At 35.4% G+C, this 19,911-nt stretch overlaps 2 protein-coding genes across 7 annotated transcripts; one reads left to right on the forward strand and one right to left on the reverse strand.

The window, feature by feature from the left end:
- Positions 1-327: 327 nt before the first annotated feature.
- dpy30 (dpy-30 histone methyltransferase complex regulatory subunit) lies at positions 328-5,516 on the reverse strand. Of its 4 annotated transcripts, none has more exons than XM_048196237.1 (5): positions 5,492-5,516; positions 3,626-3,666; positions 3,333-3,380; positions 3,030-3,181; positions 328-533 (listed from the first exon to the last, which is right to left on the reverse strand). In XM_048196237.1, exons 2-5 carry the CDS (start codon positions 3,641-3,643, stop codon positions 461-463), a joined length of 291 nt encoding a protein of 96 aa, XP_048052194.1. In that variant the 5' UTR covers positions 3,644-3,666; positions 5,492-5,516; the 3' UTR covers positions 328-460. The 4 variants fall into 4 exon arrangements, with proteins under 4 accessions (XP_048052194.1, XP_048052192.1, XP_048052193.1 ...); XM_048196235.1 differs by lacking the exon at positions 5,492-5,516 and adding an exon at positions 4,181-4,291; XM_048196236.1 differs by lacking the exon at positions 5,492-5,516 and adding an exon at positions 3,815-4,120.
- Positions 5,263-19,809, forward strand: spast (spastin). Of its 3 annotated transcripts, none has more exons than XM_048196232.1 (17): positions 5,263-5,763; positions 8,503-8,586; positions 9,581-9,664; positions 11,424-11,498; positions 11,580-11,740; positions 11,878-12,023; positions 13,308-13,401; positions 13,614-13,688; positions 13,780-13,851; positions 16,909-16,984; positions 17,062-17,153; positions 17,252-17,331; positions 17,413-17,455; positions 18,088-18,167; positions 18,267-18,337; positions 18,468-18,508; positions 19,024-19,809. In XM_048196232.1, the coding sequence occupies exons 1-17, from the start codon at positions 5,436-5,438 to the stop codon at positions 19,147-19,149; spliced, it is 1,728 nt and encodes a 575-aa protein (XP_048052189.1). In that variant the 5' UTR covers positions 5,263-5,435; the 3' UTR covers positions 19,150-19,809. The 3 variants fall into 3 exon arrangements, with proteins under 3 accessions (XP_048052189.1, XP_048052188.1, XP_048052190.1); XM_048196231.1 differs by having other exon boundaries at positions 5,264-5,763; positions 11,574-11,740; XM_048196233.1 differs by lacking the exon at positions 11,424-11,498 and having other exon boundaries at positions 5,264-5,763; positions 11,574-11,740.
- Positions 19,810-19,911: the final 102 nt, after the last annotated feature.

The following is a 19,911-nucleotide window of genomic DNA, read 5'->3' on the forward strand; positions in this document are numbered from 1 at the left end:
CTGAGAAACTGATATGCTGTGAGCGGTTTCTGGATTTTCTTTTGCATATGCTGAGAGTGTCTAATCTTTATACAGAAGAAAGAAATTATATTTACTACAGATTAAAATTTGAATTGTTTTTATATGTTCACAGTTAAAATGGAATTGTTTCCCTCGCCAGTTTCTGTTTGTTATTGTCATGTGCTGTGCTTGGTGTCGTGTAATAAAATATCAAGCAAATAAAAGGGGAATGAAGCCGAGCTGGATTTTTATATATGTGTCTAACACAGTTTGTATCTAAACTTGTCTATTGTTAAACAAAGAAAATCCACACCACTGAAACATACATCACTGCTTGAACATTTTATTAGAGTTAAAAACGTACTGTAACCTTGGCAAACAAACAATGTGAAGAGTGTTACATTTAAATTCACAACACAAAAAAAATGAAATCCTAAATCTTCCGCAGCACGCTGTGCCTTTAATTCCGTTCCTCAAACTGGGACTTGTTCTTCAGTAAGAATGCCGCTAAAAACTCTATGGGATTTGGAGGCCTGAAGAAAGATGGACAGTGAGATTAGATACATGTTCTTAACTGATACAACGAAAGAAATTTAACTGCGATTAAACTAAATAGTTTCATTGAATATTCATGTGTATTATTTCACTATATATTCAGTCACAGTGTCTGAGGGCTAAATTTAAAAATTATCCATGGTTTTACTACAAATAAAACCAAAAAACTGTAGGTAAACCATGATAACCACAAATTAACTATGGTTTTGCTACACTAACCATAGTTTAACTATGGTATTTGTAGTAAAACTGTGGAAAAAAACATGGTTACTACACGTTTACTATAATAAATCCATGGTTAATTTTTGTATGGCAGATTATTTTCCTTCTATTTTTTTGTGGTTCTCAACAACAGGACCTCGAGATGGCTTCAAATTAAGGATGCACCTACATATTGGCCAATAATCGGTATTGGTCGATAAAAGCAGTTATTTTTACTATCGGCCGCTTGTAGCCTGTCAATCAAATGGAGGTAGAAAAATGTGTCAGACTGCAAGTCATACTGTTTGTTAAGAAAATATCTCGTGTTGAATTTAGGGCTGTCGAAGTTAACGCTAAAATACCGCAGTAACAGTTAAAAACAGCAACGTTAATTCAGACTCTTTTTGACCCTATGAATGACCCGTGGTTCAAGCCAGGGTTGCCAGGTCTGTGTTTTTTTCCCTAATACCAAACATTATTTGTAGCGCCTCCCATCTAATAATTGCAAAAAGCTTTGTGCTTCGTTACTTCTGATAAAAAAAAAAAAAAAAAAAACAACAACGAAGTCTCAGCTTTCAAATTCTGTCCATTTTATGACAAAATTCAAATAATAAGTGCCGTTTTGATGCTCTTCAATGGTTAGTTCACCCAAAAATGAAAATAATGTCATTTATTACTCACCCTTCATGTCATTCCACACCCGTAAGACCTTCGTTAATCTTCAGAACGTAAATTAAGATATTTTAGTTGAAATCCGATGGCTCTGTGAGGCCTGCATAGGGAGCAATGACATTTCCTCTCTCAAGATCCATAAAGGTACTAAAAACATATTTATATCAGTTCATGTGAGTACAGTGGTTCAATATTAATATTATAAAGCGACGAGAATATTTTTGGTGCGCCAAAAAACAAAATAATGACTTATTTAGTGATGGCCGATTTCAAAATACTGCTTCATGAAGCATCGGAGCGTTATGAATCTTTTGTGTCGAATCCTTATTCAGATCGCGTGTCAAACCGCCAAACTGCTGAAATCACGTGACTTTGGCGCTCCGAACCGCTGATTCGACACAAAAGATTCATAACGCTCTGAAGCTTCCTGAAGCAGTGATTTGAAATCAGCCATCACTAAATAAGTCGTTATTTTGTTTTTTGGCGCACCAAAAATATTCTTGTCGCTTTATAATATTAATATTGAACCACTGTACTCACATGAACAGATTTAAATATGTTTTTAGTACATTAATGGATCTTGAGAGAGGAAGTGTCACTGCTCCCTATGCAGGCCTCACGGAGCCATCGGATTTAATAAGAAATATCTTAATTTGTGTTCTGAAGATTAACGAAGGTCTTAGGGGTGTGAAACGACATGAGGGTAAGTAATAAATGACATTATTTTCATTTTTGGGTGAACTAACCCTTTAAATGTGACGTCAGATCACGATAGCGCCTCAGTTCAAACGACAGCATCTTTTCTTCCACTCTAATACAATTAGAGTGGAAGAATGAAAAAAATGTTATGTAATCGCTATATTAAGTGTTTCAACCGTGGAAAGTTGTCAAAAAACAGCTTGTGAATAATGTCACGTAACATTGCATTTACCTCAGGAAAGTTATCCAGTGTTCACAGTTTGTTAGTTAGCTATAAAAACACTAGAGAGGAGCTTATTTACTGGTAATTATATATGTATGTTTGAATAAATTTGTCATGAAGACAAGTTTTTATAAAAACTACCTTATGTGCAACTGAGTTGTATACAAACATTTAAGTTTTTTTTATGTGAGTAATTATTATATCTAAAAATTAAAAGCAGTTGAATACAATATTTTGGGTTCTGCTGTTAACCTCTAATAGTATAGTAATGTACCAAATGAGAGGGTTCCCTGTATGGCATTAGTTAGGAGAATTTTCTTTTGCCTTAAGAAAATCAAACTATCGGTATCAGCAGATATCATTCTGAAAAAAATTCAGCCATCGGTATCGGCAGACAAATTTAGTAACATGCATCTCTACATAAAAATTATTTAAAATAAGACAAAACAAGCATTAAAATAAGCTAAAACAACTAAAAATCAAGATATTTCTTAGTATTTGATTATTTTTATTATGAATATACATCTTTCTAGTTATGCCAAGATCTAAATATTTTATTGCATAAATTGTGAGTATGGGTGCTTGAATTCAAAAAGGTTGAGATCCACTGGTTTAAGGCAATCATAATCCACACAAGGAAATGAATTTGTTAACAAGAAGTCTGTGCACTGATGCAGACCTTTCCTTGGCCAGAACTGACAAGCCCTGCAGGAGAATAGGAACCACAGTCTGATCCAGATAGGCTCGTGTAGGAAGCGTCTGCAGGGTCTGCGGGTCCACCTTCTGTTTGGTGACTTTTTCAGCAGTTGTTTTCTCATTCTCCACTATTCTCTAGAGGAACACACAGAAGCCTAGGAGTTATAATACAATCGTAGAACTCATGCTTCATTCACATTCGGAACGGTTTATCAAGTAAGATTGTCAATGTAAATACAGCTTCCTCTAATTTAAGCCTGTTAAAAACAAAGTACTGATGTTGTACCTGGATGTTTTCAGTGAGGCCATATTCTGCATGAGGATTTTCTGGGACCTAACATAAACAAGACACATCTTGTATATTGTTTATTGTCTATTGCTTGTTTATTTTGTTTTTATTTCTCTATTTTATTCCTTTTTAATTCATTGTGATTCTTTTATTCATTGTACAGCACTTTGGTCAGCCTCGGCTGTGTTTAAACGTACTCTAAAAATGTTGATTGATTGACATCAATTGATCAAGACAAAAGTGCTTCACTGTTATTGAACCCAGAATGAAATTAAATTAATGTTACTCACAGGAGTGTGTCCCTCCATGCTCTGCTCAGCATCAGTGTGTTCTGTTGAGAGTCAAAATTAAATTACCACCCTAATATACAGTAGTTTGTTTTATATATATATTATATATATTTAAAGACATCAAATGTACAGTGGCAAATTGCAATACCATGTTTCTAGACATATAATACCATGATATTTTTGACGTACCTTGTAACTACCAGAATGGTACAGGAATACGATAATTTACCATGGTATAACCATCTGGTACCACCACAGCCATTTTTGAAATGGTTAAGAAATTACTATAATAACAAGTTTAAGAATTCATGCACCGCACTACATTAGTCGTGCATATGCTGATGAAAAGTCATATATACTGTAGTGAATGGCGGGATTCAATGAGGCACTTTGGAAAGCACAACGGTGCCAATAATAAACAATCAGGCGTTTGCCAAGAACCGCAGTTCTGCCTACAGTATGTTAACATTGACGATGTCTAAAACTGCAGCAAATATAATAACTGGACAACTCATGGGTGTAAAATAAACCACAAAGCTCAGAAACGGCACTTACCGTCCGCCATAGTTTGTTGTTGGTTTCTACGCTGTTGGCGTTGCGCATGCGTAAAACACACGCTTGAACGACGTGAGAGTAGGTTCTCAAACGGGCGGGGCTTGTCGGCCAGACGTTGCCTCTGATTGGTTCGGTATAATTAAACTATTTTACAATTAAATTATTTTAACTATTTTCTATGTATTTAATTGTGTACTGCGTTTCTCAGTAGTATTATTGAGGTGTAAAATATTTCCTAACCGCTACTGAAGCAAACCATTGACGGTGTGGTCACGTGATTACTATTCAGCCTGCGTACGAGATGTGGATCCTTTCCTTTGCCCAAATCTCCAATAATTTCATTATTTTTTGTCAAGACTTGAAATCTCCTCTTCCAGCAATGTCAAAGATCGAAAGTCCTTTTCGTTGTGCACAAAGTATAACATTTATGCCTTTTTATGATGTACAAGGAAGAGAAAGAAAGAAAGAAAAAGGGACCTTTCTTTCAATATTAATTTACGTTTTTACTTTACCTCTGGCTCATAGTTTTTTCCCCATTGTTTATTTATTTATTAATTATTATTATTTATTTGTATTTGTTTGTTTAGTGTTTTTTGTATACTGTTTATAATTCTAGTATTGTTGTTAAATGCTTTGACTTGTAACATTTGCCTTTTTATATGTCAATAAAAACAAACAAACAAACAAAAAAAACAAATCTTCAATAATTAAAAAGTTTTAAAATTATTAATCATATATTAAAACAATGGCAAATATTCACAATATATTCACAAATTCACAATACATTCACAATATACATTTTACAACGTTTAAATAATTAAATTATGCCAAAAAAATAAAAGGATGCCTGAGTATAATAAAACAAAATAAAATAAAGAGAGGAAAATGCTGCTTTACTTACCAGTATTATATTTTTAAAAAACTTTTTTTTTTTTTTTTTTACATTTCTAATAGCCTTTTCATAAAATCATACTTTTTAATATTTGCTTAAGGTCATGTATAAAGTAAAAAAAAAAAGGTTTGGAGTCAGACCCATAGAGGTCAGACCATTTGATCCAACATTTGTCGCCCAATGCGAGCGACGCGATATGGTGCACGTCATTAACGTGAGCCCGTATTCACCAAACACACAGCAGTGACTTCCGCGATCGATGCTGGCAAAAACAAACCGGAGAACCGACATCGCAGAGAAGAAATAAAACTCTTCTTTGTCAAACACCTGCCCGTTATGGTATGGAGAGCCCGAATAGGGTGAATGCATTCTGGGGACAGAGCGAGACAAAGAGGATCAGCGCGTGCGGGAGGACGCACCTGCGTACAGGTGTCTGACGGAACCGGCCGGAGACCTCTGGACCGGCTGCGCTCTTTCATCCGAACCCTCTGCCGGCTCCCCCTGTCCCTGCTGCGAGCTTTGCTTCTGCTCCTCTTGTGGCTGTACCGGCCGATCCGCCGAACCATGGCGGCCAGTGCCAGAGATCGCGGGTCGGATGTCTGCGATGACACCGGAGAGCTGATCCGGAACTATCACAAACAAGCGTTTGAGTTCATTTCTCTGGCTCTGCAGATCGATGAGGATGATAAAGGTATGTTTTTTTATTACTTTTATGGTGTATATATAAAATATATCTGTAAAACGTTAACTGTCAACTTACAAATTATTAGCCTTCCTAAGTGGTTTGATCTTGGGATATTATAAATACAGTTATTATTAATTATGAATAATCTATGATTATTATTATCATCATGCAAGGTTTTTATCTTTTAGTTATATTCATTTATGTACAGTATTTTCAACTGTTTTTGGTGTTCCTGGTTCTCATTTGCTATTGCAGTAAGTTATGTAACCTGTAAACATTGTTTGTTTGTTTATAGCACTGTGCAATGCTGTATTGTAAGGGATTTTTTTTGGGGTGCTTTTCTTAGAGACCCAACAAAAGGCACTATTTATCTTATAAAACTGAAAGTAAGTTAAGTAGAAAATGTGTGTATATATATATATATATATATATATAATGTATGTTTTTTAGGTTTGGTGTTGGTTTGGTTTTACTTTCACTTCGTCTCTATAGAAGGATCCTGTACTTCATGTGGCCCATTGGTTGACATTTCAGTATTTGGATGTGAATTAGTACTCAGAAGAAATGGGTGTCCAGTGCAGAAACCAATAACTAGAGAGAGGCTGGATAATGGCCAATAAAATGTGAATTTATTATGTCAATAATTGACATAAACTTTGCCCCTGAGAACACGAAACAAAGGTGGTGAGGAGGCCATGTTGGGCTGTTTTAGAGAAGAGGAAGAGTTGTTGTAGTTGAGTGTTGTCGTCATTTTACGCCGGACTGCTTCAGAAATGAGGGTCAATTCAACGCTGGATTTGCACAAAAGATTAACATGACGGCACATGCTAGTCGATGAGTTGAATCAACTCCACAGCAACTACATAAATTTATCCACTAACCGTTCAGAAACATCCAGATGTATTTTAGAAGTTATAACTTCTTCCTGAGTCTCTCCATCAGTGTCGACTCCGGTTTGAACAATGTAAGGCTGGACACCGTTACTGACAATCCTCATTTTAGCTGCGTGAGATTCTCCAGCTTTGTTGTTGTTGAGCAACCAAAGCACGAGCTGTTAAAGCTCCGCCCTCTTCTGGAAAGGGGGCTGGGAGTAGCAACTCATTTGCATTTAAAGGGACACACACAAAACTGCCGTGTTTTTACTCAAACCCAAATAGGAGCAAATTTTGACAACTTTGGGGTATTTTGAGCTGAAACTTCACAGACACATTCTGGGGACACCAGAGATTATATTACATCGTGTAAAAAGGGGCATAATAGGACCCATTCAATACCTTCAGAAACTCTGCAGTCATTCAGAATCTGCTTACTCTTGACTGAGATGATCAGATCTTGGACGCCAGTCGTAATAACCCCGGTCTGAACGCTGTGTTTGCGGTCAGTAGAGCGGATCAGAACACAGTGTTGTCAAGCCCAGATCAGCTTGAGGTCAGTAGGGTTCAGAGGCCTGATTCAGGTTGACATGGATTGTCCTCATCAGCAGTGGAGTGGAAAATGAGGCCCCATGTACTCCCACTCTGTTCAGAACCCAATCAGTGGCTCAGCTTTGCATGTCTGTCCTTGTTTTTATAGCATTTTATCTGCTCATCGTGTCTTTTCTTTAAGAGTTTTCACACTGCATTTAACCCTGAGTTAGCATGTCCTTAAACCTACTTTAAAACTACTTTTATTACTACTGTTTAGCAACAGACAACCAATCATAAACTGCCATCAGGGTCAAAAATCAAGGTCAAAAGTTTGGGGTCAGTAAGATATTTATTTATTTATTTATTTTTACTTTTATTCAACAAGGATGCATTAAATTGATCAAAAGAGACAGTAAAGACATTTTATAATGTTACAAAAGCATTTCTTTTTCAAATAAATGCTTTTCTTTCTATTATAACTTTAATGATTTTCAAAGAATCCTGAAAAAAATGTTTCAGGTTCCACAAAATTATGAAGCAGCACAACTGTTTTCAACATTGATAATAATAAAAGTTTCTTGAGCATCAAATCATCATATTAGAATGATTTCTGAAGGATCATGTGACACTGAAAACTGGAGTAATGATGCTGAAAATTCAGATTTGATCACAGGAATAAATTACATTTTAAAATATATTACAATAGTTATTTTAAATTGTAATAATATTTCATAATAATACAGTTTTTACTGTATTTTTGATCAAATAAGAGACTTCTTTAAAAAACATTAAACAATCCTACCAACCCCAAACTTTTGAATGGTAGTGTATATATATATATTATTATTTTATGATTTTTTAAAAAATATTATTTTATGTATAAATATTATTTTTCAAGTGATTTATTGTGACCTGGATTCGTTTCACTCGTCATATCACGATATTATGTTGTTTGTCGCTCTGTAGTCTCATTGTGTGCCAGCGGCATCAGTGAAAACAAAGAACTCTGTTCAATAGGTTCATCAGCCGTTTCTCAATCCCATCATGCCCAGGGTCATATGGTTTGGCCATGCATGACTGATAGCACGTACTGTTTTTATTATTTTAAGATTATTATTAACTTAAAACTCCTTGTGGAGCTTTAACATCAAGTATTGACAACAAAATATAGACTACAAAACCTATAAAAGAGGTAAATTGTATCTGAAAGTTTGACAATGATACTTTGAAACTCAGGTGTGTTGGTTTAGGGTTGCAGTATTAGTATGTTGTATGTATAATAATCTCTACAGGATGGAGAATGATGTGTAATCTGTCTAACCTTCATGTGGTGTTGTAGGTGATAAAGACAAGGCGGTGCAGTGGTACAGAAAAGGCATCGCTGAACTGGAGAAGGGCATCTGTATCCAGGTCACTGGAGCTGGTGAGAGGATTCAGTCATATTGATTTCCATTAGTGTGTAAACAAACGATGTGATGTGATGTGTTTTAATTACATTAGCTTTCGTTTTTTATTTCAGGATAGAGTGCAGCCTGTAATATTATACTTCAATACACTTAAAAACATTTCATTGTTTAAAAAATGATGTAAAAATTATTACAATGTAAAATAACTGTTTACTATTGTAATATATTTTAAAATGTAATTTATTCCTGTGATCAAAGCTGAATTTTCAGCATCATTACTCCAGGCTTCAGTGTCACATGATCCTTCAGAAATCATTCTGATATGATGATTTGATGCTCAAGAAACATTTCTGATTATTATCAATATTGAAAACAGTTGTGCTGATTAATATTTTTGTGGAAACCATGATAAATAATTTTTTGCAGGATTCTTGATGAAAAGAAAGAACAGTATTTAATTGAAAATCTTTTGTAACATTATAAATGTTTTTACTGTCAGTTTTGATCAATTTAATGCATCCTATCTGAATAAAAATATTAATTTCTTTAAAAAAAAACACGCAAAAATGTAATAAATTGTATTGTATTGTCATCATTTATTCACCATCATGCTGTTCCAACTCGTTACTTTCTTTTCTTCCTTTTTACTCAAATTTGATTTAATATATTAATACAGTATATATATATATATATATACATACATTGTATTACAGTGTCAGAGTTACAGTCATTTAACAGCTTAAATTCATTCATCACAAAAACCTCTAAACTATGTCCACTTTTATGATGCTTTATTTGTTTCTCCCCTTCTACTTTCATTATATTGAAAAGAGAAAAGGATATTCCTTTTGAATTCACCTTTTGTGTTAAATAGAAGAACAAAGAAAGTCAAATCGGTTTGGAACAACATGAGGGTGAGGAAATGATGAAACATTTTTCATGTTTGTGTGAACTGTCCCTTTAAGAAGTTTTTGTAGGACTTGATAGAAGGTCTTCATCTGGCTATTTTAGGTGAGAAGGCGAACAGAGCCAGAAAGCTTCAGGACAAAATGATCAACAACCTCACCATGGCCAAAGACCGGCTGGAGCTTCTGGGTAAGCGGATACAGCGAGGTGACGAGGCTGTCTGATGATTTGTGCTGCTGATTCATGAACTCTTATAAGAGATGATGTCATGTGTTGTGCTTGTGCTCTGTCCTACACACGGGTGTGTTCACCTCACACTCTTCTGTGAAAGCCTGTGTCAATGATTCAAGTCCGTTTTATGTTTGATCATATAAAAGTGAAGTGTTGTTTAATGTCGGTCCATTCACAGAAACAATGTGTTGAAGGTGTGGCTTACTTAGTTGTCTCTGCACATTAAAGTGGGATAGGAGAAAAAGCATTTTAAAATGACACCCTTCACTTTTATTGAATGAATCATTGTTTCATGCATGCACACACCGTTCTTATTCCATTTAACACTTTCTGTGTGTTTCTGCTTTGGTTCTTGTGTGAATCTGTCAAGAAATGTATCCAGACCACCTCAAAAACAAAAGAAAAAAGAAAAAGAAAAAAAAATGAGCTCAAAGGATATTAAAGGATTAGTCCACTTTTAAATACACTTTTCCTGATAAATGTACTCACCCCCATGTCATCCAAGATGTTCATGTCTTTCTTTCTTCAGTCGAAAAGAAATGAAGGTTTCTGAGGAAAACATTCCAGGATTTTTCTCCTTACAGTGGATTTCAATGGCTACCAACAGATTGAAGGTCAAAATTACAGTTTCAGTGCAGCTTCAAGGGCTTTGAACGATACCAGACGAGGAATAAGGGTCTTATCTAGCGAATCGATCGGTCATTTTCGAAAAAAATACAACCGTTTATGCTTTATAAACAAAATATCGAACGTACTTTCCGCTTCCGCATTCTTCATAACGCTTACGCTGAATGTTCTACGCCTTCCCTATTCTACTTACGGAACGAACGCGGCGCCAGTTTCGTTTTTTTCCGTAACTTGAATAGGGAAGGCGTAGGACATTCAGCGTAAGCGTTATGAAGAATGCGGAAGCGGAAATTATGTTGAAGGCGATATTTTGTTTATAAAGCATAAACGGTTGTATTTTTTTCGAAAATGACCGATCGTTTCGCTAGATAAGACCCTTATTCCTCGTCTGGTATCGTTTAAAGCCCTTTGAAGCTGCACTGAAACTGTAATTTTGACCTTCAACCTGTTGGTAGCCATTGAAATCCACTGTAAGGAGAAAAATCCTGGAATGTTTTCCTCAGAAACCTTCATTTCTTTTCGACTGACGAAAGAAAGACATGAACATCTTGGATGACATGGGGGTGAGTAAATTTATCAGGAATAGTGTATTTAAAAGTGGACTAATCCTTTAAGACGATTTTGTTTTATTTTATTATTTGTGACAGTTTTATGATAATATTTTAATTTCAAGCACATTTTCCCCCATAATTGTCATTTACTGTAAGGCCAAAAACAATTATCTGGTCAAACATCATAAATGTATACATATATATGTATGTATGTTAGTATTTGTTGATTGCTTTTTATTTATATTGCCATTTTTACTAAACAGTGAATTACTGTATTTTTACTGTACTATTATAGTCATGAAAAGTAACATGTGCATAACTGTCATGAAATAATAAAGTAATAAAATGATAGACTTCACTTTCTTTATGCAAAATAACCTCTATCATCTAACACAAATTACATCTCTTCCTTTTCTTGTGTTTTGAGGTGAAATGTGACCTGGACATGTTTTTCACCCTATTCTGCTTTAGTACTTTTTTATTATTTTGGTTTCCCCTTATATGTCTTTCTCTCTGTTTCCTGTTCTGCAATCACAAAGGCAAACTGCTTTCAAAGTCCCCAACAGAGGGCTGCTCTGATCACACCAGCCTTTCTTTCTCCAATGGGAACCCAGGTGGGTGTTTTAGGGTTTACGATCAGAGAGACTCTAGAGTGATATTTCTGTTTATGTATGAGCATGTGTTTGTAGTTACAGGCAGGGGAGCAGTTTCTAAAAAGAAGGACACTTTCACAATCACAAATCAATCCCATCAGCGGCCCAAAAACCTTCCCAAATCTGCCCAGAATGCACCTGCCCTGCACCGCACGCCTTCGACCGGTCACGGCGGCAGGCCCGGTCCTCAGAACAACCAGAAGGTTCGTCTCACAGGGGTCAGACTTCAGACTGTCTGCACATTGGAACTGCTTCTGGCCACCTTTAGATTCTGTCTATGTAGGCAGCTCACTAGTTTTGGAACAGAGGCTAAACTTTATTGTCGTGTTTGGCTTTGTAGGGGCCCTCGGCTAAAGGAGGTAACAAACATAACGTGAGAGCCAGCAACACTGCCACTGCGTCACCTCAGAGGAAAAGAGACATGAAGAACTTTAAAAATGTGGACAGCAAACTGGCCAGCCTCATCCTCAACGAGATTGTAGACAGGTAGCATTAGAACCACTCAAGTTAAGCATGTTGAATATGGATCAATCGTTGTCAGATTTTGTTTTGTATTTTAATTGTGTAGAAAAAAACGAGGCTAATATTGCTGTTAATGATAATGTACATACTGTATGTTATTTTTTTAATGGTAAAGATGCATAAGTATATTGCATCTAAAAGTGATCTATTTAAACAATTTTGAAGCACATAAAAATTATATATTATATATATAAGATACACTACCGCTCAAAAGTTTGGGATCGGTAAGATTTTTAATGTTTTTAAAAGAAGTTTCGTCTGCTCACCAAGGGTGCATTTACTTAATTAAAAATACAGTAAAAACAGTAATATTGTGAAAAATTATTACAATTTAAAATGACTGTTTTCTATTTGAAAATATTTTACAAAGTAATTTATTCTTGTGATGGCAAAGCTGAATTTTCAGCATCGTTACTCCAGTCTTCAGTGTCACATGATCCTTCAGAAATCATTCTAATATGATGATTAGTTCCTCAAGAAACATTTCTTATTATTATCAATGTTGAAAACAGTTGTGTACTTTTTTTTTTCAGGATTCCTTGATGAATAGAAAGTTCAAAAGAACAGCATTTATCTGAAATACAAAGCTTTTGTAACATTATACACTACCGTTCAAAAGTTTGGGGTCAGTAAGAATTTTTATTTTTTTGAAAAGAAATTAAAGAAATGAATACTTTTATTCAGCAAGGATGCATTAAATCAATCAAAAGTGGCAGTAAAGACATTTATAATGTTACAAAAGATTAGATTTCAGACAAACACTGTTCTTTTGAACTTTCTATTCATCAAATAATCCTGAAAAAAAATATTGTACACACATATTTTGTACAATTGTAAACAATAAATGTTTCTTGAGCAGAATGCTGAAAATTCAGCTTTGCCAACACAAGAATAAATTACATTTTCAAATATTTTCAAATAGAAAATAGTCATTTTAAATTGTAATAATATTTCACAATATTACTGTTTTTACTGTATTTTTAATTAAGTAAATGCACCCTTGGTGAGCAGACGAAACTTCTTTTAAAAACATTAAAAATCTTACCAAACTTTTGAGCGGTAGTGTTTATTTTCCACAAAAATATTAAGCAGCAAACACTTTTTCAATATATGGAATTTTTATTGAACACCAAATCAGCATATTAGAATGATTTCTGAAGGATCATGTGACAAATATATCTAAAAAATATTTCTAAAAAAACCTTGAGTTTCATTGAGGCTGATCATTTGTGTGGTTGTTTGTTCCAGCGGGGCAGCGGTGCAGTTTAATGACATAGCAGGGCAAGATTTGGCGAAGCAGGCGCTGCAGGAAATCGTTATCTTGCCTGCTCTTCGTCCAGAGGTCTGTCTCCACATCTGTAGTTACTTTAGATAAAAGTATCTGCTGTATTACTAATTTTGTATTTAGTAGTCTCATGGTGGTTATTTCATCCCTAGAAATCTACAGATTATTTTATTCCTGTCTCTTTACATTCTTACATCTTACAAATGACATTTATAATTTACTTGCGTGTTGCGTGATGTTTATAATGATATTTCTTTTGATCTTCTCAGCTGTTTACTGGTCTCAGGGCTCCTGCCAGAGGACTCCTGCTCTTCGGCCCCCCTGGCAATGGGAAGACCATGCTGGTAAAACTCAAAAAAAGACTCTTTTTAGATGAATGTATATTTATATACCATAAGAACAGAACTGTATTTGATCTTTTTCATTTCCTCACAGGCGAAAGCAGTTGCGATGGAATCTAACGCTACGTTTTTCAACATCAGTGCTGCCACTCTCACCTCCAAATACGTGAGTAATCGTGAGATGTTGCATAGAGTCTGTCTACACTTAGACTACTGAACTGGAATTGCTTATTTGGGGCTAAACACCAAAGGAATCTTCTTCTTTCTCTTCCTTTTCCTCTTCCTCTTCCTCCTCTGCCATGGGAGTTTATGGCAGGCCATAGAACTGTTTATAGGAAAATGTTGAAATTTGGCACACTTGTTGGACTGGTCCTGAATAATAACCACCACCAGTTCAAAAATGTACTTTGAACGCTTTGACATATCGGCACAAAATTTGTTGCAATCATTAACAGTATGTTTGGAAGGTACCTGAGATTTTGAGGACAGTGCCACCTAGTGTTTCAAAGGCTTTACACTAAAAAAAAAAAACAATTTCTTGTTATTACATTCCTTGGTTTATGCCGATTCTGATGATATCCCATTTGTTTTTTTATGTAACTTTGCTTCTCTGCCATTTTGAAGTAACAAAAAACTGCTACTCCAAATCTTGTCCATTTTTCTGCAGTATTGGCTCAGATGATCTTCAGACCAAGCTGCACAAAAAACAAAAACAAAAAAAATATTGATATTCACAACCATTACCGAGAAACACCTTTCCGGAGTCAACCAGGTCTGTGTTTGTTGTCCTGAGCTGAGCAAAAATTCATTTTTCAGTTTGAGTTTTTGCGTTTGAGTTCGCCTCCATGTTGCTTCCATGTTGCTGACTGGACGGGCCGGAGTCATGTGACTACACACACGGTAGTATGTGGAAAGCATTAACGGGATTAATAACCGACATGGGAAAATTACATCGTTTCTGAATTTCGGTTTCGATTAATCGTCCAGCCCTATCCTGAAGGTACATGAGAAGTTTGAAGACAGCGCCACCTAGTGTTCCCAAGATGTAAGGCTTCTTACCAAAATTGTCCAAAATTAGTGTTTCTGTCATTTTGGTTTATGCCGATTCTGCCGATTTATACCATTTATACCAATTTGTCATTTTCCTAACCTTTCTTGTCCGGCATTTTGAAGTGTATGAAAAACAGTTTTTGTTCAAAATTGGCTCAGATGATCTTTGAACCAAACCACACAGAGATGGCTAGAAAGATTTTGATATTCACTATCGTTACTGAGAAACACCTTTCCGAAGTTGACCGGGTCTGTGTTTGGTGTACTGTGCTACTTTTGCTTAGCACGCTAATCATAATCTATTCTTCCGAATATGGCTCGTGATCATCAGGCAAACTTAGGTTACTTTTAGTGATCGACCGATATTGATTTTTTTTTTAAACCGATACCAATACCGATAATTTGTGTGTTTATGTGCCCGATATGCGCGCAATTCTCAAAACACCCACAAGACGGCGACATTTATCAGTAAATCCGTTAACACAAAACCGATATCCGATTAAATACCGGGGAAACATATCGGTAATTCGATATATCGGTCAATCTCTAGTTACTTTAAAAATGTTAGCTTAGCACGAGAAATAATTAGCATTAACTAATGCTTTTGTGTGTTCATTCTCACATTGGAAGCTCTCCTTGGCATCAGAGAAACACCGTGATAAGCGAGCATCTGAAAGGGAGGTTGTCTGTAAACATTTCTATCTCATCTGTTATTTTAGCATGCAAAATCTCTCCCCTTCATCAGAGCAAGCTTGTGTCCTGTGTGTGGCACACTGCGTCAAGCAGGAGGCTTCCCAACCAGATGGTTGTGTGTTTGAATCCTGAGTTCTGCGACTTTACTGTACCTTACCATTATGCTAAATGTGTTGCATTTCTATTTTTTTTTGTATTCTTTGGGCTCTTTTCTTCTTGCATATGGGATTTTGGTGCTTGCTGAATATTTGTATTATTAATGAATGCAACCATTTATTGGTTTCTGGATATTATTCATAGATGTTATCATATTAAAGTTGCTGCCATTTGATAAAGTCAATAAGCCACTCAAAGCCATGTCTTACACTCTCAGAAAAATGTGTAAAAATTTTACCTTTAGGGGTACAACACCTTGTCACTGGTGCAGTACCCTTAAAGGATTAGTCCACTTTTAAATAAACTTTTCCTGATAATTTACTCACCCCCATGTCATCCAAGATGTCCATGTCTTTCTTTCTTCAGTCGAAAAGAAATTAAGGTTTTTGATGAAAACATTCCAGGATTATTCTCCGTATAGTAGACTTCAATGGGCACCAAACAGTTGAAGGTCAAAATTAGTTTCACTGCAGCTTCAAATTGTTCAACGCGATCCCAGATGAGAAATAAGAGTCTTATCTAGTGAAACCATCGCTCATTTTCTGAAAAAACTTGAAAATCATATAAGTTTTAGCCATAAATGCTCATCTTGAACTAGCTCTCTTCTTCTTCTCCTCTATTAGAATTCCAGCAGTGTAGACGCTGCTAAGTGTATTACTGCCCTCCACAGGTCAAAGTTTGAACTAATTTTTATATGCAATATGCTAGTTCAATAGTATAAAACAATTAGTTCAAACTTTGACCTGTGGAGGGCAGTAATACACTTAGCAGCGTCTACACTGCCAGAATTCTAATAGAGGAGAAGAAGAGAGCTAGTTCAAGATGAGCATTTATGGCTAAAACTTATATAATTTTCAAGTTTTTTCAGAAAATGAGCGATGGTTTCACTAGATAAGACTCTTATTTCTCATCTGGGATCGTGTAGAACAATTTGAAGCTGCAGTGAAACTAATTTGGACCTTCAACTGTTTGGGCTCCATTGAAGTCTACTATAAGGAGAATATTCCTGGAATGTTTTCATCAAAAACCTTAATTTCTTTTCGACTGAAGAAAGAAAGACATGAACATCTTGGATGACATGGAGGTGAGTAAATTATCAGGAAAAGTTTATTTAAAAGTGGACTAATCCTTTAAAAGGACATCTTTGTACCTTTTTACCACTAAACGGTGCATATTAGTACCTTAGAGTAGCAATTAAGGTACTACCATGAACCTTTAAGAGGTAAATAAGGTACAAAAATTGTCCTTTTTAATAGTTTTTTCACATTTTTTTCTGAGAGTGTAAAAAACTCGTATTCATTCATGTTGTTGTGCGTGTGTTCAGGTGGGAGAGGGTGAGAAACTGGTCCGAGCTTTGTTTGCGGTTGCTAGGGAACTGCAGCCGTCAATCATCTTCATCGGTAAGAGCTGTCAGTCAGACTCATTGGTGCTTCAGGACTTGTGTATTTCTGTGTCATTAATGGTGATTTCGACGCAGATGAGATTGACAGTCTGCTGTGCGAGAGGAGAGAGGGCGAGCATGACGCCAGCCGAAGACTCAAAACTGAGTTTCTCATCGAGTTTGATGGAGTAAGTGTGTGTGCTTTGCTTCATATGAACGAGTTTAACAGGTATTCAAATTCCCGATCACAGGTGACTGACGCTCCTGGTGTGTGTGTGTGTTGTAGGTGCAGTCAGGAGGAGATGAACGTGTGTTAGTAATGGGAGCCACTAACAGACCTCAGGAGCTCGACGAAGCTGTTCTTAGGTACCTTTGACCTGTCATCTGATACTTTCTTTCAAAGATTTCATAATTCTGCATCCTCTAACGGACTTGTTTCTCCCACAGGCGATTCGCTAAACGCATTTATGTGGCTTTACCTACAGAGGAGGTACTGTGTTCACACCAGAGATGGGCAAAAGTCATTCTCTAAGTGTAATACTGTCAAAACATTTGTCATGGACTTCAATATTTTGCCATACAGAATCAAACTGCTCACATTATTTGTGACATCAAAATTTGGAATAAATTATTCTGGGAAATTAAATATTTTCACACCATTTAAAAGTTTGGGTTGGTAAGATATTTGAATGTTTTTGAAAAAAAAAAAATCAATCATTTATTTGATCAAAAATACAGTAGTATTCTGAAATAGTATTAGTTTCAAATAATTGTTTTCTGTGTGAATATATTTTAAAATGTCATGTATTCCTGTGATCAAAGCTGTATTTTCAGCATCATTACTCCAGTCTTCAGTGTCACATGATCCTTAAGAAATCATTCTAATATGATGATTTGATTTGAATCTTACTGAACCAAAACTTTTTTACAGTAATAATTCAATTATAATTCTATAAAATAAATTCTATAGGTAGAGTTTCAGATGTTTTTTTATATTAACATTACAATTGTTTGTGTGTAGGCTATCACTACATTTAATTCAGCATGAATTATTCATAAATATGTTCAGTTTTTAACTAATTAGCGATAAATAATGGCACTAATCAGCTGTGTGTGTTTCAGACTCGTTTGGAGCTGCTCAAGAACCTCCTCAGTAAACACAGAAACCCTTTATCTCAGAAAGAGCTGAGTCAGTTAGCCAGGTAAAATACAGCTTCATGTTTATGTAGAGTATGCAAATGAGACTAATGACTATTAATACTGGGTGTTTAAAAGGGTTTTACATTGGGATGTGTTTTCAGGATGACTGAGGGCTACTCCGGCAGTGATCTGACCTCGCTGGCTAAAGACGCTGCTCTTGGTCCGATACGAGGTGCGGTTGTGAGATGCAGATATTCTATTAAAATATACCAAGACATTTTATCTACTACACTGTTAGACAGTTTGGTTTAGAGTTGGACTTTTTGTCAGATAATCATTTGATTCAATCCTTTTGAACACAGAACTGAGACCTGATCAAGTGAGGAACATGGAAGCCAGTGAGGTAAAGAGTTTTCTGAATATTAGTGTTATTTTAGTGTCATTATATTGAGATTCTATTTTTTTTTTCTGCTTTTCATTTTTGCAAGTTTTATAATTTTTTTATCATTTTTATAATAAAAAAAAAATTAAGTCTACGTATATTTATTTTTAGTTTATTTTAGTACTATTAGTTATTAGTTTCTATTACTGTTGGTTATTTTAATGAAGTTAAACTAAATGAAAATGAGAAATGTTGCTTTGGCAACTAGCTGGTATAAAATAAGTAATTAAACTAACATGTATTTATTTATATATTAATGTTTTTTAGATTTAGTTGACTATAATAACCCTAATATTAATATTAAAGGGATACTTAACCCAAAAATACAAATGTCACCATGTACTGCATATGATGTTTCCCTCAAAAAACAAACAAAAAAATCCACCTACTTTTGAAAAATTAAATTCCCTTGCCGTTTTTAAACAGGATGTAGCATGCAAAGTTTCTCCCTCATGTTCTTGTGTTTTCTTGTTCAGATGAGGAACATCCGTTTTTCTGACTTTGTGGATTCACTGAAGAGGATAAAGCGGAGCGTCAGTCCTCAAACGCTGGATCAGTATGTGCGCTGGAACAGAGAATACGGTGACACCACGTCTGTATGACACCAACACGCACTTGGACCTCCTGGTCCTGCAGAACTGGGAGGAAGTGAAATGTTTTTTACTTGGAATAAAAAATTTGACTTTTCTATGACTTTGCTTTTGCCACTAACCTGGTGACAGTCGTTTGGAGCTCAGGTTGAGTTCTTGGTTTGACCGAATTACGCCCAGAGCTTGAGATCTCAGCTAATGTAAAGCATGACAAAAGATTTTTCTACAGAACTGAGAAACTTTTTCCATACAAGTTTAAATCTGTACCTTGATTGGTGTGTAAATTTGATGTGCTTTGTGGCATGTAACTGAATCCTCGAATGACTGTGACGGGAAACAATGCGCGCTCAAGTCAATCAAATGTGCTGAAGGACATACGTGATGAATGATTAAAGAATGTACTGCTTGATCTGTATTTTTTTCGGATTTGAATTTACAAACACTCCTGAAGTTCCTTCCATTTGCAGACACTAGGGGGCATCAATTGATACTGTATGTGAATGTCTCCCCAAAGAACTAAAACATGTTATTGCTCCATGTACTGATGTTTTTCAAGTCTGCTGCGTCTTTAATAATGTCCAATTTTGAAATGTTTGCAGTGATCCATTGAGCAACGATTTGATTCATTTGTAAAGTGCATTACAGATTTATATAAAGATTGTACTTACTGAATTGGTGTTGGTTTAAATTAAAAACACAACTTTTTAAAATTATGCTTTATATTTATAATAATATCGAAATATTCTTTATATTATTATTTTTTTTTATTTATAA

Source organism: Megalobrama amblycephala, linkage group LG7 (genome assembly GCF_018812025.1).
Source record: "Megalobrama amblycephala isolate DHTTF-2021 linkage group LG7, ASM1881202v1, whole genome shotgun sequence".
NCBI lineage: Eukaryota > Metazoa > Chordata > Actinopteri > Cypriniformes > Xenocyprididae > Megalobrama > Megalobrama amblycephala.

Coding starts and splice junctions, on each gene's coding strand:
- dpy30 (XM_048196235.1), bottom strand. Junction 3,182..3,332: donor GCCTCACTGAAAACATCCAG/GTACAACATCAG, acceptor GTGTTCCTCTAG/AGAATAGTGGAGAATGAGAA. Junction 534..3,029: donor TCAGTTCTGGCCAAGGAAAG/GTCTGCATCAGT, acceptor ATCTTTCTTCAG/GCCTCCAAATCCCATAGAGT.
- spast (XM_048196231.1), top strand. CDS start 5,436: ATGCATTCTGGGGACAGAGCGAGACAAAGAGGATCAGCGCGTGCGGGA. Junction 13,402..13,613: donor TGCCTGCTCTTCGTCCAGAG/GTCTGTCTCCAC, acceptor TGATCTTCTCAG/CTGTTTACTGGTCTCAGGGC. Junction 17,332..17,412: donor CTCGACGAAGCTGTTCTTAG/GTACCTTTGACC, acceptor TTTCTCCCACAG/GCGATTCGCTAAACGCATTT.